The sequence below is a fragment of the Pelodiscus sinensis genome, chromosome 6, assembly GCF_049634645.1.
Source record: "Pelodiscus sinensis isolate JC-2024 chromosome 6, ASM4963464v1, whole genome shotgun sequence".
NCBI classification, from domain to species: Eukaryota; Metazoa; Chordata; order Testudines; family Trionychidae; genus Pelodiscus; species Pelodiscus sinensis.
In genome coordinates, this window is record NC_134716.1 from 56689210 (window position 1) to 56716714 (window position 27505).

A 27505-nucleotide genomic window follows, 5' to 3' on the forward strand; every position below is an offset into this window, starting at 1 on the left:
AATGCTTTTAGACTAAGCTGGATCTCAACAAGGTAAATATTCCTGTTGCTAGTGCTACATTTTGAGTTTTCATAATATTTCTGAAGCAAAGAAGAAAATATTCTTGGCAAAGTTAAGGGGTGCAGTGATCAGATTATCTGCTACTGTCAAACAGCCAGACACAAAGGCAATTACAGGAGCCCATCAAGGAGATACAAAAGGCTTAAAGGGACTACTTGAGCATTATGGCATAGTAGTGCAGTGTCTTGCATTTGTGCATTTTTTGGGGAACTTGACCTGAATATGGATTTTAGCCCCTTTTGTGAATTTGGTGAAAGGTGTGATGATTTGGACAGCCACATTTGTGTTGTTAGACCCCATAAATATATCTTGGTTTTTTAAACAATTTTACAGAGCAGTAATGAAAAAATGAACAACAAAGTAAGACTTAACAGCATTTATTAAACCTTACCTATTTAAAGAGCAAACTGCAACATACTTGCTGACTGATCCTGCATAAATCATAGATTAAGGCTTACTCATTGCAGTTCTCCTTGTTTTTCACTGGCATAGGGTGGTAAGGATGAGACCAAAGACTATACTTACATCTTGATGGGGAAAGGGGATGCTGTATATTCCTGCGTAAAGGCTGGCAGGAGGTGGTTTGGGGTGCTTTACTCCATAATACTGTGCAACATCTGTTTGTATTACTTGAGGAGCTACATAATGTCCAACATCCTAGACCTTCTGCTTTTCCTCCAACATGCAGTCCTTCCAATCCTGGTCACTCGGCCTTGTTTCCAGCATATGTTCTTTCTCCAGGTCAGTAGTCTCTGAGGAGTGGAGAAGCTCATGTCTATATTCTCCTCATGAAGGTCTATCTTTCAGCAGGTATTGGTGGGGGGGGGGGGGGGCTCTCCAGGATCTCCCAGTTAAGGGCACTGTTAGAGAGAGAGATGGGAAGAAAAATGAACACATAAGTCTCAAAACTTTCTAATTTCTTCCCATTAAGATCTTTCTAAAAGTATGTATAGAGTTAACCATCTGATCTTTTTTACAAAGTCACTGGTCTCCTTTAAAATACTGTCATTTCACAACTATTCTCTGCAGATCACGCCACTGCTCCAGACCCAGCGAATAGCATGGAGGTCCTGAAGCTGTTGCTTGGAGAGGCAAGCTCCCCAGCCTGTGGCCCTTTCCATGTTCTACCAGCTCCTTCCCCTACCCCACCATCTCCCTCTTCTCTCTGCTCACCCCTACCAGCCAAATCCCTGATGTAGTAAATAACATTTAAAAAGAAACATTCTAAAATCTCTTTCTACAGAAAACGGAGCACGTTATCCACTTCATGCCAGATAGTGGAGACTAGATATGCAGAAGGTACCTGATTAAAAGCACTACATTTGGGAATAAAAAATGTCAGTCACAGATTGTTGGGGTTTTTTTTGTTTTTTGTTTTTAATAATCCCTGAAGTTTGTCAGAGAGTTATTTGCAAAAACTTTGTAGTAATGGTAAGTCCACTGTCCTGCTGAATACAACATTAAATATTATGGAATACATGATGCAGCTTTCCTCCGTTTTATATTGTCTTTCTCGGTATTTTTAAGCTGATTTTATATTTTAAATATACTCTTAAACCTTCATAAAGTAATCATTCCAGATTTAAACTCACTGAAACAAAGACATTATTTTAAATTAATCCTAGTGGTTTAGTGTGTTCATAACAAAGTTTGTTGCTTTTAGAAAAAAGGAACGCTCACTTATTTTGTGTTATTTTCATAAGACATGTTTATGAAATTTCACTATATGTTTATTTTGAAGATATGTTTCCAAAGAGTTTAGTCATCACAAAGGATTTTATATCTTGTAACATACTGATTTTGGTAGAGGGTTCTCCTAAAACTAGTTCATCAAATAGTCAGAAGTAAAAAGGAAAATAATTTGTCCAGCTATCTGGAAGAAAAGGAATGTTGTCCCTTTAAGCCTTAAAGTTTAAGGGGTCTCTTCAACAGGGGTTGAAAGGAAAATAGAGATATATAGAAAAGACAGGAAAACTTTGGAAGCAAGTTTTTGTACTACAGTAATTAAAATTAAATGTGTATTTTAGGAAGGGTGGTCTTTTGAAGAATTTATTTAAAATCTATTTTTCTGAAGATCCAAGCATTTAAGGATAAAGCTGAATATTCAGATTGTGCATCTAAATAGCTATGCAAGAATTTTTTAGAGATGTGATTTCATAATCTTCAGCAACAAACTAATGAAATATTTAAAGTAAATTTTAAACTAAGGCCCTGTAGACACAGTGATGCACAACTGTTTTTGTCAGTAAATTCAGGGTTGGCACACACCTGTTAAATCATTCCATTATTACTTAGTGGCTCTTTCACAGGTTCAATGTTATACCAATAGGCCTGGCAAGCTGGAAGGTTTTTCACTTTTAAGTTAACAGACACACTTCAGGGGAAGAATTACCAAACAGCAATAGCCTAGTTCCTATCCTTATTCTGGAACTATCAGAATAAGAAAAGGAAGAGGTTGAGCACTATGACCTTGGGAAAGCATTGCCTCCCCTTGCGCTTATATCTGCTGAGCATGGGGTGCTGCTGAATTTCTAGAGCCGTCGGGGGCTAGTGGGTGTGTAGGTGAGTAGCAACAGTGCAGTAAATATCATTAGAATTATTACAGGCAGTGGTGATGATCATGGCTGATAACGGCTCGAGTGTGAAAAAGGCTCAGCTAGAACAGCTCCAAGCAGGCCGAGGATGGAGTCTCTCTGATCCAAATGCTGCAGGACTGTTCACAGTAATAGCGCCAGTGGAGCTCATGGCAGAGTGGGAATATCTTGTATAGTGGAGAGAAAAAACTCACTACACTTTCTAGAAATGTCTGGGGAGGGAACAAAAAGAGTCTTCTAAAAGATATTTATCAAGAGGGACTACAATTGAAAAAAAAATCACAAATAAAGGTTTGTCATTGCTACCTAGCACAAGTCCAGAAAAATGAACCTGCTGAGCAAATGTTAGTTACCTCTATCTTAACTATACATGCACAGCAATGAATAGGATTGTTTTGGACAACTGGACATGACAGTTACAGCACTGTGTCTTGTAATGTTTACATTATATGTTTACTTTAAAACTTTATTCTGAAAAATCAAATATTTTAACTAGCCAGTCCCTGGGTTGCTTGCAAGAAATATCTTAAATTTCTTGAAACAAAAAACAGGACTAAGTAGCACTTAAAAGACTAACAAAATGGTTTATTAGGTGATGAGCTTTCATGGGCCAGACCCACTTCCTCAGATGAAATAGTGGAAAAAAATTGGCACAACCATATATACCAAAGGATATAATCAAAAAAATGAACACATGGAAAGGACAAAACAAATTTCAGAACAGAAGGGGGATGAGAGGGGGAGGTAAATGTCGGTGAGCTAATGATATTAGAGGTGATAATTGGGAAAGCTATCTTTGTAATGGGTAAGACAATTAATGTCTTTGTTTAGACCTAAGCGTAAAGTGTCGAATTTAAGCATGAATGACAGTTCAGAGGATTCTCTTTCAAGTCTGGTGTTAAAAGGTGCTTCAAACAGGGTGCATCCCCCTTCTGTTCTGAAATTCGATTTGTCCTTTTCGTATGTGTTCATTTTTTTGATTGTATCCTTTGCTACTATAGGGCGACTGGGCGTATAAGACGACCCCCTAGCTTTTTAATTAAAAGATAGGGTTTCATCTTATACCCCAGCGCCCCTCCGCCTCCTTTGCTCCCGGTGTCCCTGGTCTGCTGGAGATAGTCCCCAGCAGACCAGAGGCACCGGGAGCAAAGCCGCAGCAGCTTTGAAAGCCTCAGGGGAAGCCGGCGGCCGGGCATCCCAGGCGCGCCTGGGCTGCCCCCCCGTCGGAGCCCCTCCGTGGCTTTGAAAGCCTCGGGGGAAGCCAGCGGCCGGGCATCCCAGGAGCGCCTGGGCTGCCCCCCCGCCGGAGCCCCTCCACGGCTTTGAAAGTAGGAGTAAGAGATCCTCCGGAAAAAGGCTTTATTCTGGAGCATCGCGCCAGTCTAGACGCTTTTTTCCGGCTTTTCCCCGAGCCGGAAAAAAAGCGACGGCCATGTTTATTTAAATCCCGCGGGGGATATTTAAATCCCCCGCAGATTTCCCTATTCTGACTTACCTGCTTTGCATCCCTTTTCCGGAATTTGGGGCCAGTGTAGACGTAGCCAAAAATAAGACAGTAATATGACTACCTGAGCGTCTTTCCCCTTCCTCAGGAGTCTTGTCTCTGGGTCTTGATTGGCTCAATCCAGTATTGAAAAGCTCCTGACTGTCCATGGCTTATATCCCTCTCCTTAACAAGCTCATTGTTGCTGTGCAATGCCAGTTTCTTTGCTTCCATCCTCTGGGTCTTGCAGTGAGCCCACTGTCACATCAGTGGGTGTCCCCATCAAGTATGTTATGGAACTCACCATAGAATCAGCAGGTCTGTGGAGTAGCCAGATTTGCTATCAGCCTCCATCTTCTGTAATGAGTCCCGGAGTGCCTCCATCTTTGCCCAGCATTGCTTCTAGACCCTATCATAACACAGCTCTTACACCCTTCCTCTGTAATGTTTATACAGACAGCTGTGTTCCTGTGGTTGTCTCACAGGGGGGCTTGCACTGCCCTTTTCCCCTATAGGCCAAGAAAATCCAGAACTTCTTGTCTTGGTCAAGGCAAGCACACAAGGTCTAAATGCAGCTTTAACTTTGCACTGAGCCATACCTCTCTGCTCAGAGATAATAAGTTAATAGGCAGGTTCACAATCAGGCTCCCACACACACAAAAGAGGCATTTTCAAAACACTGTGGATTTTATGGAGGACAAGCTTCCAGTCACAGTTATCCTTGACGTGGATAAAACTGTGTCCTGAGTGGATGCTGTCATCAGCACAGGGTATTGTGGGATTGTTGCTGGAGGAGTGTTTTTACTCCAACAGGTAGTGCAGCATTTTGCTAACAAAGTTGTTGGTAAAGGACTTCTATCATTCAGGGAGGTAGATGAGAGCAAAAACCTTTGTAACTGCAGAGCTGCTCCATGAGAGTGTGATAACATTAGGAGTGAGATATTAAGAAGTAGACATGGGGAAGAAAATACGTATCTTCTTCAGATTAGATGTAAAACCTTTGTTGATGTCATGGAGAGATAGTGGAAGGCTCTTCAGTCAGGTGCTACAGAGAACAGTAGGTTGATTACAAAAATGTTAAGGAGAAGGGAGAGAGAAGAGTACAATGCAGACCTCTCTCTGATGGAGGATCAGAGACAGGTGAATTCCATGAGGTAGATGGGGCCAGGTTCATGAAGTGTTTTAAAACAAGGGGCAGATTTGCATTGGACCCTGAAATGATTGACATCAGTGGAAGCACAAAGCAAATATTGGGTACTTGATGTTCTAACAGGCCTATGACCTCACCAAATGCCATTAGAAGTCACCCTTCATTGCAATGCAGTCGTCATCAGATGAGGCCATCATGGTTCAGGGCTTTCTCTCAGTTTCTCATTGCATTTGTAGAAGAGAATTACATTTGAAAAAGCGAAGTGACCGTGTGTGTAAAATACTGCATTTTTTTCTTATTTGAATTAATTACACTATCCATAGACCCAAAGAATTTAATACAACTGAAGGAGGAAGGAAAGCTTGCTGAGCAGAGAGGCTTACATTGCCTTGTTTGGCATGATGGTGGCTAGCAACTTTATTTTGCCTCACTTCTGATTTCCACTGGGATTAAAAACACTAATCTGGTTATAAAATATTATCCTGTCACTGAAAAGAATGCATTTTTTCTGATTTTGGTTTTCTCCTTTATTAATGTATTTACATTCCTTTATATAAAGTGCTTACGGACAAGCTGACAATCCAAACCTATATGCAAATCAGATTCATAACCAAGATTAACATGACAAAGGAATATGCCGATCCTAGTGGCTTCTAAAATATTCAACTGAAATGAGGCAGGGACATGGAAAATAATTGCACTGCATTCTGAAATTATTCAGCTTCCTTCAGGATTTGAATGAAGTCGTTTATTAGAAAAAAAAATCCCTCGGTTGAGTTTGAAAAGGCTGCCACACAAAAGTTTCAAAGCTATAGACTGAAATAAAAAGGTCTCAAACTTAAAAAAAAATCCGTGTCTGATACATTTATTGTTACTATTGTTCATGAAATGCTTTGTACCTACCTTAAAAAGACAGATGGCAGAACGTAACTTTGTTTTTTCCCCTGATTCTGATATGGTTATATATGGAAATGGTAGTTGTCTGAATAAAAGTGATTATAGCAAATACAATAGTAACTGTATAATATTTTAAACTACTTTTGACTGTTTCTATTTGCTTAGTTTCCTCAGTTAATTAAATGTATGCAACAGTAGCTGCAGGAACCAGTGGCTATTAACATCATGACAGGTCAGAATTATAAAACACAACCTTCTCTGTGATATGATTGTGCCAGAAAATAAAGATCATTCTTGCCATCATTCATGTGCATCATAACCTTATTAAAGTATGTTTTAAGAATATGATCCCAATGCTTTTTCATTTAAATGTAAATTTTGGCTGCCAAAATCAGATGTAAACACATGTGAAATTAAGATGCTTGTTCCAGATCTTTGGAGGGAATGCACTTTCAATGACTTTAAAAGCAGTTATGTACTTCTTAGACTTTTCTCCTTATCATGATTAGAGGAAAAGAGTGTCAAAATGCATCAAGGAAATAGGTCATTATTTAAAAGGTTGCATCCAGCTTCACAGCTGATCCAAGATAGACTAACGCAGACTTTAAGCTGAAAAATGCTCCAGCAGATCAAAGTGCTGAATCATTAGCTCCTGCTAGCCAAAGAAAGAAATGTTTTTAAAGGGCAATGTTAAATGGTCACATCACTCCTTCAGAGGTACCGGCCTAGTGCCTTTGAAACAAGTGAAGAATGAGAATGCGACATTTGCAGCGGTTAGCTTAGGAGTGGTTTAAGAAGTATTTTTGCTATCCACCCTTTTTTCATGGCTTCTGCTTTAAAAAAATGGGGTGGGGAGCAGATAAAACTCAAACATACTCTGGTGCTTAGAAGTTGATGGTAGTCTGACGTACCTATAGTTAGATATTTCGTATATCTCAATATGAAGGAGTTTTGTTCAAAATGAAGACAGAGGATCAAATATTAGGTAGAACTCCCAGCACAAGTATATTTCATTCGGATGAGGAAGATGGCTATTCATACCTTACAGTAGTTTTATTGTCACTTACACTTATAGCACAACAACTTACTTCTATCATAGTGCAAATAACGGGGTAGTTATTTTACAAAAGATTTTCCCTAATGGAAGAGGGGGAAAAGGATGCTGAATGTTATTAACTAGGTAAGAAAGGATGTCTTGAATGGAAGGGATGAAAATGCTGCAGCCTTTAGGGTAAGTTTTACCTGCATTTCTTAAACTTAAAATGTTTTTTAGAAGGGTGATACATTCACATTGATGTATCCAAGCTATCAAAAAGAAGAAACAATAGCTCGTCAATATAATTTTTTTCAATCTTATACTTACATCTTACTTGTCAAAAGGGCTCATCTACAGATGAATTGATTTCAATTGGGAGTTGCGGGTGCCCTGCATTTCACTGTGTATGATGTGTAAGAGTTCATATGGGTCTTTACTCCTATGTGAGATGAATGAATTCTGAGAATTGCCTAGTGTAGTTAATTTAAGATAACCTTCAATGTGCCTCCATTCCCTTCTATAAAATGGAGATAATCCTTCTGAATCTCATAGAAATGCTGTGAGGATAAATACATTAAAGTTTGTAAAGTGTTCATATATTATGGTAATGGGAACCACATGCAATTATCTCTCTTCTACATTAAAACTTATTAAAAGAACTGAAGCAGCTGTAAAGTAGCAGCATTTTCAATTTATAAAGAAGAGATACCAACAATTGGTGAGTTCTATTGTTAGAAACTATCACCACCTATTGGTGAAAACATAGAACTAAAAATAACTTTATAATCTAAATAGTATCAAATGATGGAATTGATTAAATAATGTTCCATTTTTCACCATTCCGATTTAAGATGTATGTACTCATGATTTTTTAGTTAAATTTTCTTATTTTTTATGAGTTTAATAAAAAGCATAGTGTAAAATGCTGAAAAAGATAAGTGTTTTCACATAAGGACCAGGTGATGTTTCAGCAAACAGTGATTCTGCTATGGCATTAACTTTCTGAAGTAATCATGGTCAATCACTCTATGGCTCTGCCTGATTATGTCACTATTTGATTCTGTCTGAATTTTTAATTCAATACAAACTTTGAAGAAGCTCATTAACAGATCTGTTTCTAGCTTCTAAGAAATGACTGATCAGGATTACACCAGTCATTTTGTCACAGTGCTGGAGATCGGGGAAAGTAATTGCATTCATAACAAAATACCCAGACAGAGAAAAAACAGGATTTGATGAACAGAGGTCACCCCTTAATATTTCTTTTAATTTCCCTTGTTGCTAAATAATATAATTGAAGTATTCTATCTTAGCTATTTGTACTGCTACCAGTGCTTATAGTATCTGAGAATCTTCCATGTTAATTAGACTGGAAGTCTAGTGAAGTCTCTAGGAAACCTGTGATGGTGGTCTTCTCTCATTTTGGATTATAAAATGCTATTTGCAATAAAGTTGTTTGGGGGGGAATAAGAGGAATAATTAGTGTGAATGTAAGTCTGAATATAGTGGAAATTCTTTATCAAACAGTGGGATAAACTGGGGCAGGGCCAGATTAAGGTGGGGGCTAGCCAGGCAGCTGCCCGGGAGGCCAACCTATGGGGGGCATCTGATTGAAGTGGTAAGGGGCACCGCATCAGGCGCCCCCCGTAGGTTGCCACCCGGGGGCAGGACCGCACATGCACTGCGCTACTGGGGGCATGGTGCCTCGTACATGTCAATCCGGTGCCACACACCTGGGGTGGGGCCGTGTATGCGCCACGTGCCCACTGCCCAGGGCACAAGAATGGCTCGGGCCGGCCCTGAACTGGGGCTCTGTCTGTCTGCCTTATGAACTGTGGTAGACATTATGAAGTTGTAGTATAAAAAATTGCTATATCATGAGTGCCTATGTCAGTGTTAGGCCACACGTGGCCCTTGGCCACAGGTTGCACATCAGGGTTCTATGTGTAGCCCATGAAATATTTTGTTTACTGTTGCCCACGTGCAGGGTTGCCAGATTCTGCTGGTTTCTGTCCATGTAGTTTGTTTTTCTACAAATATTACTCAAGTGACGCCCACTTAAAGCAAGGGCACATGAAGTGAGGTGTGTGCTGTTTGCACACAACATTGACTATGAGAACTGTGCGTTCCCTCTGCATCCAATCAAAACACTGCTACGGCTCAATCAGTACATGCCACGAATTCTAGGTATGCAAGCGCAGTTAGCAAAACTACCCTGTCCCAGGACACCATCTTGGTTATTACAATCTGTGGCCCAATGAGATGGAGAGCCACTCATGACACCTGCTCACTAGCCTATATTGGCCACTGCTAGCCAGGAGTGGCTCGAGGCCAGCTGTGGCAGCTGGCGCCGTAGGCAAGAGGTGCAATCGGCGCCCCTGCCTGCTCGGCCATCAATGGCTGTGACGTAATCACGGGGTGCCCCGGCACCCTGTGACATCATCATCAGGCACCCGGGCTGGCAGTGCCCTAGGAAACTGCCTAGTCTGCGTAGGCTCATGGGCCGCCACTCCTGCTAGCCTAAGAATACGTGGCTTCACCATTGCTGACAAGTGGTGTAGCAAGGACACATTAGAGAGTGAGACTGAAGACTATATAAGGTTAACTAATATTTTAACCATACTAAAGCTATGCTAAAAACTATTTGCACCCGCTTCTGAAGAAAGGGGGCAAAAGTAGAAGCAGTGGACATTCACCCAAGGAGAGAACAAAGGAAGCCATGGAGGTATAAATAGTGAGCCACAAAATACAGAGGGAGCATGAAACAGAAAGAGGAAGCATGGGGCAGAGAGCAAGGCCACACAAGCTGGGAAAGGACCTCCATGAAAGAGAAACCATTCAGCATGTAACAACCTATAAAAGGCAAGTGATACTGTGCCTGCCTGCCATCCATGACACAGGTGAACTCTATGGACTGTCAGAGAAAGGGGAGCTCTAGGACAAGGTCTATTTAACTGAGAGTTTGGGGGGTTAGTGGTATTTGTGAGAAAGGGGAGAAGCCAGATTCTGTGCCCAGAAAATGTACCAGAGATGCATAGGGAAGAAAACAGTGCTATAGCTTGGAAAGGCTCCGGAAACTTCTCCTCACAACAGTGCAGTAAGTGGCTGGAAAGAGATAGCCTGGCCAAATCGGAGAGACAGCTAGTTGGCATTCCCTATGCATTACTTATATTAAGTAGTAGATTATTTATCTGGCATTGCTCAGGTCCTTCACTGAAATAAGCTTTATTTTTCTTCATTTAAATAATTGTTCTGGGCTGGGGCTGGGGATGAGGAGTTCAATCTGCAGGTACCCTCTCTCACTGCAGCAGCTTGGGACCAGGTGAGAGGCACCTGTCCACGGCTGCTACAGCTCCAGCAGGCACAGCCAGGGGATTGATGCATGTTCCTGGACTTTGAGATAGACAGACACATAGAGAAAGAAACTATGAAATATATAGTAGATAGCGGTCACTCCCCGCCCCACCTCTTATCCCTCACTGGCCCAATGGGATTATAGCGGACTGGGTCCCCATCTCTGGATCCTTGCTACCCCATGTGGTCATTTTGCAGTATAACTCCTTTCTGCCACACTCCTCCGTTTCCATTTTATGATACACAATAAATAATGAGAAACAATCGAATTCCCTGCACAACCAACCCCGACCTTAGCTTTAGAGGAAGTTGTATACCAAATTTGTTGGTCCTAGCTCTTACCATTTAGGAAGAGTTCTTGAACAAATGAACTCAGACGGATGCCCATTTCTAAAATATATATAATAAGACAAGGTAGCTTTTTAATACTGTAGCTTCCTCAAAGATAACAACTGTGGCTCTGTACAAACAAATATTTACTATCAGACCGTTAGTTTCAAGAGTTCAGTCCCTTGTACTTAGATGATATTGCTACTTTATTCAACTGCATGCAATTTTAATTAAATAGTCTGATCTAATCTGAGCTTTCTAAAGTATAATTTGAATATATGGTGGTTTGAGTTTTTTGTTTTTGTTTTTTTGTTCCAGAAGATAGGGGGAGGCATCTGCCACAGTCTATGATTTTGGTGAGAAGAGTTTGAACTGCATCGCTGTACAATATTTTGTTGAATCTCAGAATAGAACCAGATGTAAGTGGTTTTCCATAATTAAATCATTTCTGAGTTTCATTTTCACAGTAATCATTGCTGAAAACTGTCCTCTTCGAGATAAGTGAAAGTGCCTTTTCACAGCTTTGTTAATGAGTGTTTCAGAGTCTTCTTTGACAAAAATTCAAAATTCTTAGTTTGTTAAAAAGGAAAACTTGGTTTTTAGCCAGCAATCACTTGACAATTTCAAATGATTTTTGGGGGGTGAGATACTTAAGGTTGGAATGAAGTCAGCTGTTATTAAGAATAGGTTTTGAATCCAACTGATTGGATTTATTAATATTCAACTCCAGGAAAATACTGATAAAAATAGAAATACAATCCAGACAAATGAGTTAATATTGCTCTTTACTAGTACTTTAAGTTGCTTTAACTCTACTCTTGTAAAAACCTGGTGAAAATGAAAACATCTCAGTAACTCCCTTTTCAATGTAGTATTGAAAGAAAGTTTCTCTATGAATCCTCCCTCCCTCCCATTTTTTTTTTTTTTTTTTTATAACTAGTGCATTTATATTCCATCCTTAAAATGTTGTCTAGCACAGCAGTTCTCAAACTTTTTGGGCTCTGGAGCCCTTTACATGTGTAAAAATGTATGTGGAGCCCCAGTGGTCCACTGATTGTATGTGTTGTACCTATCGATGTTTCCAGTTTGTCAACCTCGCAGAGCCCCTGGAGGTGTCTCTCGGAGCCCTGGGGCTCTGTGGAGCACAGTTTGAGAAACACTGGTCTAGCAAATAGCTAATGTAGCCAAGAGTTAAATTTCAGAAAGTGATTATATACAGTACTGTATTAAGATACATTTTCATATTAAATATTATAAAGATTACACCTAAGGAATCTGATTGTTTTAACCAATAAGCACTTGGAAAACAACTCTGGGTACAAAAAACCAAACCTTAGTATTTTTCCAATAAACATCAGAAGTGGTTAATTGTATCTATAGTTATGTTTACACAGGGATTTTTTAAGTCCACAGTTAGCCCAGGTTAGTTGACTCATGCTTCAGGACTGAAAAATTGCTTTATAGACATTTGGGCATGGTTGGGATCCTGACGTCCCAGGATTCTCCAGAGAGTACAGCCTGGAGTTTAAGCCAGAGCATTTACTAACCAATTTTTAGCCCCAAAAGCCCAAGTCAGCTACACAAGCCATCTGAAACTATGCTGCAGGGCTCTTATCCCCATGTAAATCTAACTCTGAGCTCATCTACAAGGATGGGATTTCTAAAGCTCACTAAACATGTTGCAAAGTAACTGATCCATGTAGACCCTGAGGGTGCACACTAAAGATTCCCAAGTGCGCTCTAAAACAGTGCTAGTTAAAAAAGTACTGCATTAAAGCACGCTAGGGAACACTACTAAGAGATTGCTCATTAAATCTTGGCTTATGGCATCTGCATAGAACTAAACAATTGTTAAGAATAACTCCCCAAAATGAAATTAATAATCCTGAAAAATAGACGCCCTAGTTATACTTCAGAGCTTCCTGGATACCACTTTTCCTTTGTAGATCCTAAAACTTTACATTTTTCTTCTTAAATATATAATATACCCTCCCATTCCTCACACAGGAATCTGACGAATCAAAAAGTAAAATAAATTGTCCAGAGTCACATAAGTAGGTGACTAAGCCAGGAATAGATCCCATGGGTCTAGGCACTCATGACAGTGCCCAATCCATTGGTCTACCTACCTTTCCTATCTCCCCAAACAATCTACTGAAAATCAGCTCCCATACCAATAAACGGAAGTAGTGGAGTTTTTAAATTTGACTGTCTCTCAGATTATCACGTCTCTTTGCATAAGAGTCTGTGTCATTTCTTCTGCATTAGTCATTGAAGGCGGAATCTACAGTCTCAAGGCATACAGTATGCTCAAAGTTATTTAGTGTTTAATTATTTCCTCTTTACATAACAATGCTTGCTAATCTAGTTAGAATTTCAAGCTGTATATATTTGCATATTTATTTATGATCAAAAAGAAACAAAATAATAGGGGGTTTTAGGCGCATTGTTTCTTGGACTCAATTAAAAAGTGAGGGTACAACTGTTGTGATGCTGAACATACTGAACATTATTTATCACACTGACTATATTAATTACAGATAATGTTCATGGCCCATGTTTATGTGAGCAGAATTTAACTACAGACTAGTTCCCTTGAAACAAACTCAACTTCATACTTAGTATTTTAGCGGTTCTCAAACTGCAGTCTGTAAAACACTGATGGATTCATATAGCTGGCTGCTCTCCAGTTGGTAAATCCTCTTAAAAGAAGCTAAAAGCATTAACTTTACTAATTTTATTTTTCCACATAAGCAAATATTATTGTTGCCCCAGGGAATCATTAATCTTCTCAGAAATTCCATGTGCAATAGAAATCAGAAAATTCTGGAGGTGAATCCAGAAGTCTGTGGCTGCTGTAAAGCTGAAGATTTTCATTTTGTAGAACATTAAGGCATATTTCAGTAGAAGAAGGGGGGCTGTACAAATGGGATGACCTCATAAGTGAGGGACTAATCTTGGAGATGTAGCCAGATGTAAACCCCCATTTTAACATCCATCTTTGTCTGCTTGAAACCATGCAGGGCACATAAGAGCAGGAAAACAGCATATTCTTTGAAAACCTTGGAGCAGGAGGTTTAGATATGCTGGCTCAGTGACCGTGACCAACTGAAAGCAGAGATAAGAGGGTGGTCAAACTAAGAGGCTGTACATCGTGCCCTTGACTTAACCCATATTGATACGAACACATACCCGTCCACGGGGGAAGGAATCTCCCGCCCAACAAGAACATCCGGCAGTCCTAATTTAGTTATCTTCCTCTCTTACAAGTGTAAATTAACTTGTAACCTGCTTGTAAGAAATGGCACCACAAAACGGACCAGTAAAATTTGGCCTCTTAAGATAAGAAAGAGAATACAGGCCCCCAGGGATATAAAGATGAATCCAGCAGCACACTTGCTTTGTGTGTCAATCTACCACCTATCTGCTGGTCGGGTTTGGTGTTTGACCTCCCGAGGTTCCAGAGGGGACGCCCACCTCGTATTCGTCTTTCCGAGGAATTGAGAGACCGGCCCTGGCCTGACACGCTGGAGTCGAGAGGCACAGAAGGAGGTAAAAATTGTACCTAGATGTGGTCCTTTGTTTAAGTATATATACACGTAGTGTTAGAGCTCTTTAAAGTTAAGCTGTCATTTGGTACCATTATTTCTATTTTCTATCTTTACCTTTTTCCTGTAACCACTTTTTAAGATCTATCTATATTTTACTAGTATTTAAGAAATAGAGCAATAGCCATTGTAACCATATGATTTATAAGTTCCTTTAATAAACCTGTAACTGTTTAAGTTTTAACCTGACTCTTTCAGTTGCTGTAATAGAACCAAGCACAATTTAAAAGAACTTCAGCCGGTCATAAAGGGACAGACATAGGGAGAGCTTGGGTGTATGGATCTGTGTCACTCCCAGGTGACAAGATCCGTTGGGGCACCTTTCCAGCCTTTCCCAGGCTGCCCACTGCAAAGGAACTTTGTGTTCTAGCAGTTAAAATCTAAGGTGTAATAAGCTCTTCCTACACACTGGGGCGTCTGTTAACCTGTTTGGCTACCCTCTGCGACGGGACCTCGGTCCTAGCAGTAAAGTCACGGACCTTATACACTCGGGGCTCCTTTCAGCCTTCTGGGCTACCCACTGCGACAAGACTTCGTGTCTTAGCAGTTGAAAACTTAGGAGACATACCCACACACACTGCCCTGACTGTCGGCTGACAGGAGACCATCATAAAACATAGGGGCTAGAAGGGACTGCAAGGGTCATCTAGCTTAACCCCAGCCAAGGTGCAGGATTTGTGGTGTCGAACGTCACTAGATTGATGGCTATCAACCCTGCTTTTGTAAACTTCCTAAGAAGCAGCTTTTACAGCCTCCCAGAGTAGTCAGTTTCCATTGTCCTACCATTCTTACAGTTAGAAAATGTTTCCTGAGAGTGAATCTAAATCTGCCATGCCATAGTTTGAACCCATTGCCTCTTGTCCTGCCATCTGTGGCAAAAGAGAACAATTCTTCTCCGTCTCTTTAAGGCAACCTTTCAAATATCTGAAGACCACCACCATAGCTCCTCAATCTCTTTAAACTAATCGAACCCAGTTCCTTCAGCATTTCATCAGATGGCTAGCATTCTATTCCTTTGATCATCTTTGTCACTTGCCCCTCAAGCCTGTATAGTTTTTCTACATACTTTCTATACATTGGTGACCAGAAATGGACAGGGTATTCCAGTTGAGGCCTAACCAGCACTGAATGGAGTGGTATTATCATCTCCCATGACTTGCATGCTGTGTCTAAAGTCAGCCTAAAACTACATTTGATTTTTTTACCAAAGCATCGCATTGCTGACTCATATTGAAGCTGTGATCCACCACAACTCCTGGATCCTTCTCAGCAGTGCTACTGCCATGCTAGTCCCCCTCCCCGCCCTCCCCACCCCCACTTTGTATTTTTGGGTTTATTTTTTCTTCCCTAAGTGTAGCACATTCCATTCATGTTTGTTGAATTGTTAATAAAGATGTTAAACAACAGTAGACTCAGAACAGATCTCTGTGGAGCCCCTTGAGACCTTCCTCCTATCATTCCATAAAGTTACTCTTTATTTATGGCTGTTTAACCAATTATGTATCATTTAATGGTAGTTCTGTTGAGCCTGCATATCTCTAGCTTACTTATGAGAATGTCATGTGCGATTGGGTCAAAAGCCTTGCTGGAAGCCAGGTATATTATGTCCACTGTCATTCTCCCTACCGACCAAATTAGTTACCTTCTCAAAGAAAAAAAATCAAACTAGTTTGGCATGATTTGTTCTTGGCAAATCCATGCTGGCTGCTAATGAATATCCCTTCATCCTTCAGGTAGCTGCAAACTGAATGTTTTATTCATTTCTCTAGGATGGTGGTCACCAACCAGTAGCTCAGGATCTATTGGGAGATCTTGGAGCCCGACAGGTGATCCTTACTGGTTTGGCCAAGAAGTTATCAAGAACCAACACTGCAGCTGGCCCTCCCACCACTGCTGTGCACCTCCTGCCCTTTTCCCTATCCCTCCTCCCCCCCCCCCCCCCCCCCCCGCCAGGAGCCTCCTACTTGCTGTGAAGAGCAGGGAAAGGAGAGGAGGGGGCACTAATGTCATGGTGTATTCTGTATTGGGATGGAGGGAGTTTGCTGGCTGTTTTAGGGAGTGGTGCAGGGCCAGGGCAGAGGTGAGCCTGTCCTAGCCCCACTGTACCACCTCCACCTGGGAGCCACCTGGAGTAAGCAGGGCCCAGCTGGAGCCATCTCTGAACCTCCACCTCAGTCATGAACCCCAACCCCTGCCCCCAGGCTCCACTTAGAGTCCCTTTCACATTCCAAATCTCTTAGCCCAAGACCAGAGCCTGTGCCCCAATCCTCTGCCCCTGGCTGGTAAAAGGGAGGAAGGATGGGGGAAGGGAGGGAGGGAGATAGAGGGAGCAGGGGTGGGGCCTCAGAAATGGTGCACAAAGGAGGCGGGGCAACAGTATTTGGTTTGAAGTAGATCCTGAATTGCACTTAAATTCAAAAAGCGATCTTGTGCTTAAAAAGGTTGGAGAGTACTGCTCTAGGAGCTTCCCAGGTTTCAAAGTGAGGTTAATCAATCTATAGTTTCCCAGCTCCTCTACCCCCTCTTTTTAGAGATGGACACTATGTTAGCCCTCCTCTGGTCTTCTGGGATCTCTCCTGCCATCTAGGAGTTTGTAAATATTATTGCTAGGGCGCTTTAAGATTTCTTCAGCTCTAGAATGAATGGCATCAAGCCCCAATGATAAGAATTAATTCAAATTGGTCAGGAGATCTTTAACATTTTCTTTACCTATCAGTATCCTTTCCCCTGTATAGTCTACATGGCAACTTTGCTAGTCAACCAGTAACATTATTTATTGTGAGAAAACTGAAGCAAAGTAGGTACTGAGCAGTTCTGCCTTCCTATCGTCTTCCACGACCAGCTCACCTTCTACATTAGTCGCAGACTTCCACCCTCGCTGATCTTTCTTTTTTGTCTTACCTATTTGTGGGAACCCCTTCTTGTCTAATATTTCTTGCCAGCTGTAACTCACTCTGGAGCAGCAAGAGAGTATTAAAGTAATAATACAAGGAGATGGTGCTAAGGATCATAGCAAAAGGAGATCAGTAAGGAGGAGCTAAAGGCTTTCTTGAGATTGGAATATCAACTACAGTGTTAAATATAGCCTGACCACATCATGCGTCACTTAGAAATGGAAGGCCATGATGTAGACAAGTCTTTTGGCTATTTATTTGTCAATCACTTGGCATTAGTATGACACAAAAGTAGGACAGTACATGCAGACTCAAAACAGAGTTCAGTTGGATGCACTGGCAGGTAAAAAGGATAGTACCCAGAGAATAGTAAGATGTGTAAGGCCACATTCTGCCCCCATGATGGCTCATGTAACAGATTCAAATTTGCTTCAAGACGCCCAGGAACTTTCTAACAAACCAAGCACCCCACTGTCATTTTCATTTTTCTTTGATAATTATATTGCTTCCAAAGAGCATGACTAACACAAGTCCTGGAATTACCTGGTAATGCCAACCCAGGTACTCCAGTTTACCTGAGCGTCTTCCATTTGTTTTTTATAAACCCAAAGGTTGGGTGACAAAATAAATAGATTTTTTTAAATAGCTTTAAGAGCTGCCGGGGAACGGGAACAAGAGTTGTGATATATGTGGACTGAGTGGCCATAGGGCACCTGTATCATTTCCTAGAGGCCCTCTTTTTTCGACAAAATATCCTATTCTGCATCCACATACACCCTTTTCCAAAAAATCTTTTTTGGAAAAAGTATTATTCCTCATAGAATGATGTTCATCACCATCAGAAAAAGTCATCTGTTATTTCAACTTTGTCAAAATAATGGAATGTCAGTGTGGACGCTAATATCGTTTTTCCAGAATAATGGCCATTATTCTGGAAAAACGGAGCATTGTAGATGCATCCTAAGTGCCACTACATAGGACAGTACATGCAGACTCAAAACAGGGTTCAGTTGGATGTACTGGCAGGTAGCAGCTTCTTCTTAGAAAGTGCCATGGGACAGACTATCAGGTTTTCTCAAAATGAATGACCAATAAATGGCCAAACCAGCGACAGTTGGAGAGAGTGCTCAGAAGCTTGAAATAGGTTAGTTTGACTTGGGTCTGTATAGTGCCAACACTTGAGTGGGTGTGTGATACTGTGGGTTAATATTCAATGCGGAGGCTCAAGCATGGGCTTCCAAACGTTAAACATAGAGGGCTCAAATCCCACAGACCCAGGCTTATGCTACAGTTTAGATATAGCCACAAAGACCAATACTTTTATTTTGGAAATAACTCCAGTGGCCACAGGGGCTTGATTTTCCATCTCAGCTTTCCTCAATAGTGTTCCCTATGGTCAATTTGGGGTTCAGTCCAATGCTAACTGAAAGGAAAGACTACCACCTTCTAAATTACTAACATTTCTGACTGCATCTAGGTACTATTTGAATGTCTTCCTTCCAAGTACTAATGCAGGCTGGCCATTCCTTAGTTTGAGTCCTCAGATGGTACACTTAACAAGGAAAGGCTATGCCAGGCACATATTTTTGTTTGGAGACAAACAGGAAACAATTCACACATTGGGCACATTCTTAGGGGTCCCCCCCTTTCTAGTTTTTCTCCTTTGTCCTGGGTACATGAAAAATGACACTTGGAGCTGAAGTTGTAATAAATTCATTTTGATTCTGATTTGAGTTGGGAGGTTTATAGTCTCTGACACAGCACCCAGGTGGCCTAATTTCATTTTCAAAAAAATTCACATTGCATTCAACTCTTCTTAAACTATGCTACCTTTTATCATCCACTCCTAACAGTATCACTGCAGCTTTCAGCAGTGCAGCCTTTGCTGACTGATTAGGTTACAGTAGAATAGACATTCACAACTGCACTGCTCACTGTTCATGCAAATCAAATTGTACTACTTGCAACAGGAAGTAAACTATGTATAACACAAAGCAGTTTAAACCAAAAAACAGAATAAAGGGACATTGTGGGGAATACAAAGATTACAGTACTTTAATACTTAAGCCCCACATACTTCAGCTAGTGAAGACAGAATGATGGAGGGAGAGAGAATCATAATATCCAGAACAACAAACAGAATGTGTGCAGTTTTGATATTGAATGCACTCAGAAACACTGACAGACAGAAGCAACGATTAATAACTTCACATAATTCCAAGTTGAAATCAGCATGGTATGTCCCACTACACCCTACAGAAACATTTTGGAAATGCAAATGAAATTGTAGACCCAGGTGTAAAATTCAACTCTGCTGACACTTCAAAGCTTGGGTGAGCTTGTTTAAATAAAATAAGAACTCAAACAAGTTCAGCTATTTACTGACACTTTTTTTATGCTACTCTAGGAGTCCTTATTGGGACTGACAGTAGAAACAGTACCTTGGGAAGAAGGTCACTGCATTTCTGACTCAGACCACACTGGGAAGTCCTGGGAATTGCAGAAGCAATATTTCTCTCATCACTCACAGTTCAGTGAAGTCTGAATGAAGTTTAGGGGAAATGTTTGAATGTATCTTCCAACCAAACTACCAGGTCTTTCTAAATTCCCCTGCTAGTTTAACCTATGAATTTAGCTTCATCTGAGGAGAACCAACATCAGTGTTTGCTCTAAGCTGGAGGACAGCACAGCTGCACAGGTGACGAATCAGCCCCGCCCAGTTCCTTGCAGGGAGCCCTGAGCTGCTGACTGAGTGGGGCTAATTAATCACCTATGAAGCTCTGCTGCCCTGCAGCTTAGAGCGAACTTTGTCTGACATGGACTCAGATTAATCCAAAACAACTTTATAAATGTTTGAAAAATTTGGCTTAATACACCTAAGTATTATGCAGAATTTTTTCATTCCATTTCCTTAGAAATCACACAGGACACTTATGATTAGTTAGGGCTTTGTAGCAATGTGATTGCTGATCAATATTGCCCATCAACTTTCTGCCATCATGATGCCTGTAGTTCAGAAAAATGTACAAGTAGGAATACTGTAACATGGTTCGTGCTTAATGTCAGAGACGTTAGATAACTTTTGTACCCATTGCCCCACCTTGTGTGGTTATGCTTTTGAGAGAGGTGAGGCCTTAAAGCATGTGTTTAAGAATTGAACCATGCTGAAAAATATCCACCAACTGCGGAGTATGACCTGCAGAATAGTTACTTCCCTGCAAACATCCCAAACTGCTTCACTGCACCAATGTTTATGTAAAAAACCTGGGAGTATGCTCAGCATACATACTGGGAGGCAGACTTGCATAACCATATTTATCCCAGCACATGCATTTTCCTCATTTAGTTCAGCTCAACTCAGCACCAGTTCAGCCAGTAAGTGTCCACTTAGTAAAAGAACTTAGTAACAGAGCTTTCAGAGTTGATAGAGCATACTCACGGGGTTGCCAGGCATCCGCTTTTTCAATCAGAAAGTTTGGTCGAAAGAGGAACCTGGCAGTGTCTAGTCCAAACCACTGACAAGGCACCAAAAGTCTGATTAGGTGACACACTGTGGAAGGGAGGCAGACAGACTCAATTCCCCCTCCTCCCAAGCAGCTGGCCCAGGTAAGGAGTCGAAGTGGCAGGACCAGAGCCTCTTTTGCTCACTAGGACACTGCCCACAGAAGTTCAGCAGCTGCCTGGGAGGAACAACAGTGGTGAGCTGCTCTCCCCACTCAGGTTTGGCTTTCCAAGGACAATGACTGAGGGAGCTCAAGCCCTCCCTCCACCCCAACATGCTTGGGTCCTCTCTCCAGAAGCATAAGTGCCAACTTCTTGTATAACTCTGCTCTAGTCTAGACCACATTCTCACCCCATCTATCCCCCTAACCCCAACCTGCTCCTTCCTACCCAACTCTGCTCCAGTCCTGCCCCCATTCCATCCCTTCCCTTCCCTAAAGCCTATGCCCCAGCTCTTGCCCCAAGTGCGCCCCATCACACCTCCACCTCCTCTGTCCTGGAGTTTCCTGAATGCTGCAGATGTTGGCAGTGATCCAACTTATAAATACTGTTTCTAGGCTTGTCTACACAGGACACTAAAAATTAAACCAGATTAAATAAAGTTGTGACTTTCAACCTCTGTGTGCCCCTTCTCATTCACAATTAAAGTTGCCTTAATTGGGTTTTGTTTAAGAATCTTGACTGACAGATGGCATTTTCATGGCCTCTGCAGGAAGCCAAGTATGATTGCGTGGCAGATAAAGAAATCAGAGAAAAGGAGAGCAAGGTGTGTATGTGTTTGGTAGATTTTTACAAGGGGGTGTCAGGACAAAAGGTTTTTAAATTCCTATTCTGAGGGTGCAATTTTTTCAAATTGGTGGGCTGCACCTGTCTCATTCTTTCTTACATCACTCATTTTAAAGCAATTTTGACTATGAAATGCACTTGTCAACATCTGAAGTGCAGTTATCACTAACTCCTGGAGATAGCTGGTAGGTGTAGTGAAATACTCTGGAATAACCTAATTAAGAAGGATTCCAGTGACTTGAAGGCATAACAATCAGCACCGAGCAACCCAAAATCTTACATGGTATTTTTATCATTTCACATCCATTCTCCCTATTTCATTTCAGGGTCATTTAAAAAGATAGCAAAAGGATGCAAATCTGCAGGATTTCTATTTGCTTTCTGGAAAGTGAGATGAATTGCAAACCAGAAATAAAACCATGATGCAAAAAGCAGAAAAGGGCAAAATAAAATAGACACAGCTCAGGCTGTAGAGTATGACGATTTTAATTGACCCAAATACTCCTTAAAGACAAACAACCGGATTGCCATCTACACACTATGTTAGCTCACAATTTTTATGGTGATTACTTACTTCTGTGTTCCTGCCTTCTCCCCTTCCCAATAACGGATCAAAAAAACCCAAGTACATTAGCAGCTGTACTTACAGTGAATAGTCAGCAGTGATTTAGGCTTTGGCTTATACATCACATTCCAGCATTCCAATAGTGCAAAACAGGAAATTTCACACTCACTGGTGATTGCCAGTCCACCATGAAAAAGTTTCCAACAGGCATGCTCTTTAACCCTGTTTCACTCACATAATGGAAATTCCAGCACTACTAGTCAAAAGAAAATGTAAATGTTTCGTTTTTGCTAGTGGACAAGAGGGTTGTGCACTTCAAGGTAATGCTACATAGGACAAGCAAAGATCAAAAATGTCAGCAGAGATATTGCCTTGGAGGGAAAACGTGCTGAAGACGACTAGCTGTAATATAACCCATCCTTCTCTAGATGGACGCTGCAAGACAGTGGTAGATGTTAGTGCTGAAATGCCCAGAAAGGATGTAAAGCAGCCTTAGGATGTGTCTTCACAGCATCCGAAACTCGAAATAAGAGACACAATTTCCATTATGCAAATTGCGTATCTTATTTAAAATCTATTTCAAAATAGCTTATTTTGAAATTTGGCGTGCCTATACAGTGCCAAATTTCAAAGTAACGCACTATTTCGAGCCATCCCTTAACCTTCATGCAACGACAGTTACCGGAATGTCAAAATAGCACACCCATTATTTCAAAATATATTTCAAAATAATGGGCGGTGTGTATAGATGTGGGGTAGCTGTTTTGGGGTACCACAGGTATCCCAAAATAGCTGCACAGTATAGACATACCCTAAATGAAAGAGTGAACAGAAAGATCTGAAACACAACAATCCCACCACAGTAATATTTCTTTTTCTGAATGGAAAAATAAGAGGGTTTTTTTCCCACCAGCACTGGAGCCTATACAAACAAAAACAAAATAATCTTACATGCAAGGGTTAGCCTGATTGGTCTTGTCTTTAAAATGTTTGGTGTATTTAACAAAGTCATACAAAGGATAATTTTAACAACTAACAAAAACCTCTCAGGGATTACCATCACCATAAAGAAGATCAAATAAAGGCATCAATATTTGATGTGTCAAAATACTACTTTCAGAAATAGTAGGGCATATAATACACATAAAAAAATGAGAATGAGGAAAAACTGATGGCGATACAAACAAAAACATATTTAAAATAGGCTAACCTTCCTGACTTCAAAAAGATACAAATGTTAAATAGCCAAGTTCTGCCTACAGAAAATGCAGTTATGTACAGCTCCCATTGATATCATAACAGTTTTCCATTAACACTATGTCAGACTCTAGAAACCTCTAGAAGTATACAGCACTTTTCTGTGGGGCATTGGTTCTGAGGTGCTTCTACGTAGCATGAAAGTACAGTAGATTTACTGCTAAGTCATATTTTAACAGGTGGGTTCAGTTAGCCTCAACCAGGATATAAAAGAAGGAACAGTAGGAACTAGTGAACGGGACAGAAAGTTTTGCCTAGGAACAAAGCCATCCTAGAGGAGAAAGCTAAAAATGAGGCTTATGTCAGGGTTTTATTTCAGATGTCAAGAAAGCTAAAGCCAGGACAGAAAGTTTGACTATATACAGTGTGTGTTTATTAAGACAAGTATGGGCAATCAAAATTCAAGCAGCATAAGTAGTTGGAAGTTAATTTGAGGAGAATTTAGCCCAAAATAACTAACTCAGGGTATGTCTACACTACAGCGCTAATTCGAACTAACTTAGTTCGAATTAGTTAATTCGAACTAAGCTAATTCTAACTAGCATGTCCACATTAAGTGGACCTTGAACCGGGGTTAAGGATGGCCGGAAGCAGTGCCGGCAGGGCATCAGATGAGGACTTAGAGCGTGGAGCTGCTGCCTCAGGCTAGCCGAGGGCTGTGCTTAAAGGGACCTGACCCCCACCCTAGACAGACAGTTCTCAGGGGTGCCCCGCTTGCAAAGCAGTCCTGGCTTGGATTGCCCAGAGTACCCACACTGGGCACATCACAGCACTCGGCCATCAGACCGGCTGAACTTGCCGCAGGCTGCCATCTGGGGAGAGGAGGCAATTGGGGGGCTTCAGGAGAGCTTCCACCCCCAGAAGCCTGCAGAGCCACCCCAGTCCTCCCCATCGGGGGCTTGTACCCCATTCCTCCCTCACCTCCTTCCACTTACCCTTCCCTAGCCCCCCTTCCTGATGTACAAAAGAAAGAAAACGTGTGGTCAAAAATAGAATCTCTCTTTATTGAACAAAACTCGGGGAGACTGGGAAAAGGAGGTGGGAGAGGGGAAGAGAGAGAGTGGGAGAGGGGAGGGCAACTAAAATGATCAGGGGTTTGGAACAGAGGCTAAAGAGACTGGGACTTTTCAGTTTAGGAAAGAGGAGATGGAGGGGGGATAGGATAGAGGTCTATAAAAGCATGAGTGGGGTGGAGAGGGTGCATCAAGAAAAGTTCTTCATTAGTTCCCATAATAGAAGGACTAGAGGACACCAAAGGAAAGGAATGGGTAGCAGGCTTCAAACTAATAACAGAAAGTTGTTCTTCACAAAGCAAAGAGTCAACCTGTGGAACTCCTTGCTGCAGGAAGCTGTGAAGGCTAGAACTAGAACAGAGTTTAAAGAGAAGTGAGATCAAATCATGGAGGTTGGGTCCATGGAGTGGCATTAGCCAGGAGGTAGGAGTGGTGTCCCTGCCCAAAGTTTGTGGAAGGCTGGAGATGGATGGCACGAGACAAATGGCTTAGTCAATGTCTTCGGTCCATCCCCTCCAGGGTCCCTAGGGTTGGCCGCTGTCGGCAGACAGGCTACTGGGCTAGATGGACCTTTGGTCTGACCCAGTACGGCCATTGTAAGCTCAGGGCTCAGGGTCGGAGGTCTCAGTGGACCACCTTGATTTTCATGCACACCTGTTCCTGGGTGGCCAGGCTAGCAGCTCTCCTGCCCTAGACGGCCACTTTCCTGTGCCTAGTGCGGAGGTCGTGGACGAGGTCCATGATGTCCGCACTAGACTAGGCGGGTGCCCGCTTCTTGCGGTCCCGGGCAAGCTCCCGGGAGCCACCAGCCTGGTCCTGGGAAGAGGCGGAGGGCTGGGGGGCATCGGGTGGCTGGCTCGAGCCATGCCAGGTGCAAGCTGGGTGCTGGCAGACTTGCACCTGGCATGGGCACCGTAGCCAGCCCGTGCCCCTTTAAGGGGTCCGGGGCCAGGAGGGGGGCAATAGAGTTTCCCTGGTGTTGGCCAGAGTGGCCACCAGGGAAAGCTGGGGAGGGCTAGCCTCCCACTAGTTCGAATTAAGGGGCTACACACCCCTTAATTCGAACTAGTAAGTTCAAACTAGGCTTAGTCCTCGTAGAATGAGGTTTACCTAGTTCGAACTAAGCGCTCCGCTAGTTCGAATTAAGTTCGAACTAGCGGAGCACTAGTGTAGCGCCTATCAAAGTTAATTCGAACTAACGTCCGTTAGTTCGAATTAACTTTGTAGTGTAGACATACCCTAACTGATCTATAATGCCAGCCACCATTGCCCACTTGTTAAATTTTCATATAAGCACTTGCATATTTTCTTCCATGCCACCCCTCATACTTGGGAGAAGTTCCCTGTAAACATCCACAAAACCAACTCAGCCTCCAAATCCTTCCTTAAAACTCTTCCCCACAGTATTACCTTAAAAAAAAACCCTTGACAATGGTTAGGAGACTGCTGTACAGGGGTGTCTGCTAATCATGCTTGCCAATATTGTCTCACCATTCCCTTGTACTATCCCATTTGTCTGAATCGTCTCTGTTCTTGTCTTATATGTAGATTGAGTCAGGGACTGTTTTTGTTCTGTGTTTGTGCAGGGCATAACACAATGGAGTTGCTGTCCATGACTGGGGCTCCTAGGTGCTATGATAATACAAATAATAAACATTTTGCGATTTATAGAACAATGTAAATAGTAAGTTCTACATAAAATACATACCCTACTCAAAGCCCATATACCAGTGTGTAGCAATCTAGGCTCAAGAGTGGGCCTCATGAATGGGCCTCTTATCTCCGTGGGCTGCAAGACTGTCTTAACCAAGACAGTCTCCTGGGATTGGATAGTTTTGCTAACTGTGCTTGTGTACCTAGAATTTGCCGGGTGTGCTGACTGAACCATAGCAGCACTTTGATTGCATGCAAAGGGAGTGCACAGCTCACACTGTTGCATGCAATCAACATGCACCTCACTTCACGTGCCCTTGCTTTAAGTTTAAAAAATGACAGTCAAAAACCAGCAGAATCTGGCAGGCTTATTTCTGGGCAACAGTGAATAAAATATCTCATGAGCCACACACAGGACTCCATACCTACCTCTACCATAGACTTTGACTATACCAGCTATTCTTTACCTACTATGCCTGCCTACCTTCTTGAGTGTCTTAAAAATGTGTATTTTAATGGATTTTTGAGAAGTTAATTTTTACTATAGATAATATATTTGGCCATTGACAAACTCCCCCTTTTGAATGTACCTGGGTATGACTACATGCAGGTATACAAGCACTGCTTAATGGGCCTTGTTATGCACAGGAGAAATCTTGTCGTCTTCCTAACACTGCCAGAAAAAGAGAGTTTGTTGATTTGTGACCCTGCTGTATTTGCCATGGGGACCATTTGTAAAAAGAATCTGTGCGGTATTTTTAGAGCTTCAGCCCTAATTATTATCTGGCAATTATTTAGCTGTGGAAAAAAGAAATCACATGGAAGGCTTTAAAGGGCACTCTTTTCACTCATCAGCATGAGATGGGCTCTGTAGTACGTCTGACAGTATACTTGTCCTGCTATTTTCCATCTATTCTCTGCATAATGCCTAAAAGGGACACACTGGTTGGCATATTGCAGCTCTCTCAATGGCTAGTTGAAATCAGCACTTGGATAGAGCTCCACCAAGTTAAGACTGTATTGCTGCACGATATCCCCATTTCTACCTGTGGCTGGCCAGAACTTTGCATGCATGCATGCACGCACATACACACACATTATAGTGATTCAAATCTAAGAATCAAAGCTTCTACCCTGAAAAAGCTAAACAGGTACAAAACACAGCAGCCCATCTGCCTAGCTATGTAGGTCACTGTGAAAAGATTACCACAGAGCTTCCCTTCCTGCATTGCTCCGCCCAAAGACACTGAAAAGAGACCTCTGTTTGAGATTCAAGGAATTCTTTCAGGGAAGTTCTATGGCCTCTGTTTTGCAGGTGGTCAGA

General features: G+C 41.8%; 1 protein-coding gene and 1 long non-coding RNA gene across 5 annotated transcripts in view; one reads left to right on the top strand and one right to left on the bottom strand.

The window, feature by feature from the left end:
* The window catches only part of LOC142829876 (uncharacterized), a 105955-nt gene that overhangs the window by 58305 nt on the left and 20145 nt on the right, over nucleotides 1–27505 (top strand). For 3 of the 4 annotated variants that reach the window (XR_012904758.1, XR_012904759.1, XR_012904757.1), the window contains 2 exons: nucleotides 11223–11323; nucleotides 13928–14137. This is a non-coding gene — a long non-coding RNA (uncharacterized LOC142829876). Of the gene's footprint in view, nucleotides 1–11222; nucleotides 11324–13927; nucleotides 14138–27505 lie in introns of those variants that run through there. The other variant, XR_012904760.1, reaches the window with a different exon arrangement.
* Nucleotides 502–27505, bottom strand: part of HSD17B4 (hydroxysteroid 17-beta dehydrogenase 4) — a 165241-nt gene continuing 138237 nt past the window's right edge. Inside the window, exon 24 of the mRNA XM_075931960.1 lies at nucleotides 502–920. Within this exon, the coding sequence (XP_075788075.1) occupies nucleotides 912–920 (9 nt within the window). The 3' untranslated portion in view covers nucleotides 502–911. The remainder of the gene's footprint in view (nucleotides 921–27505) is intronic.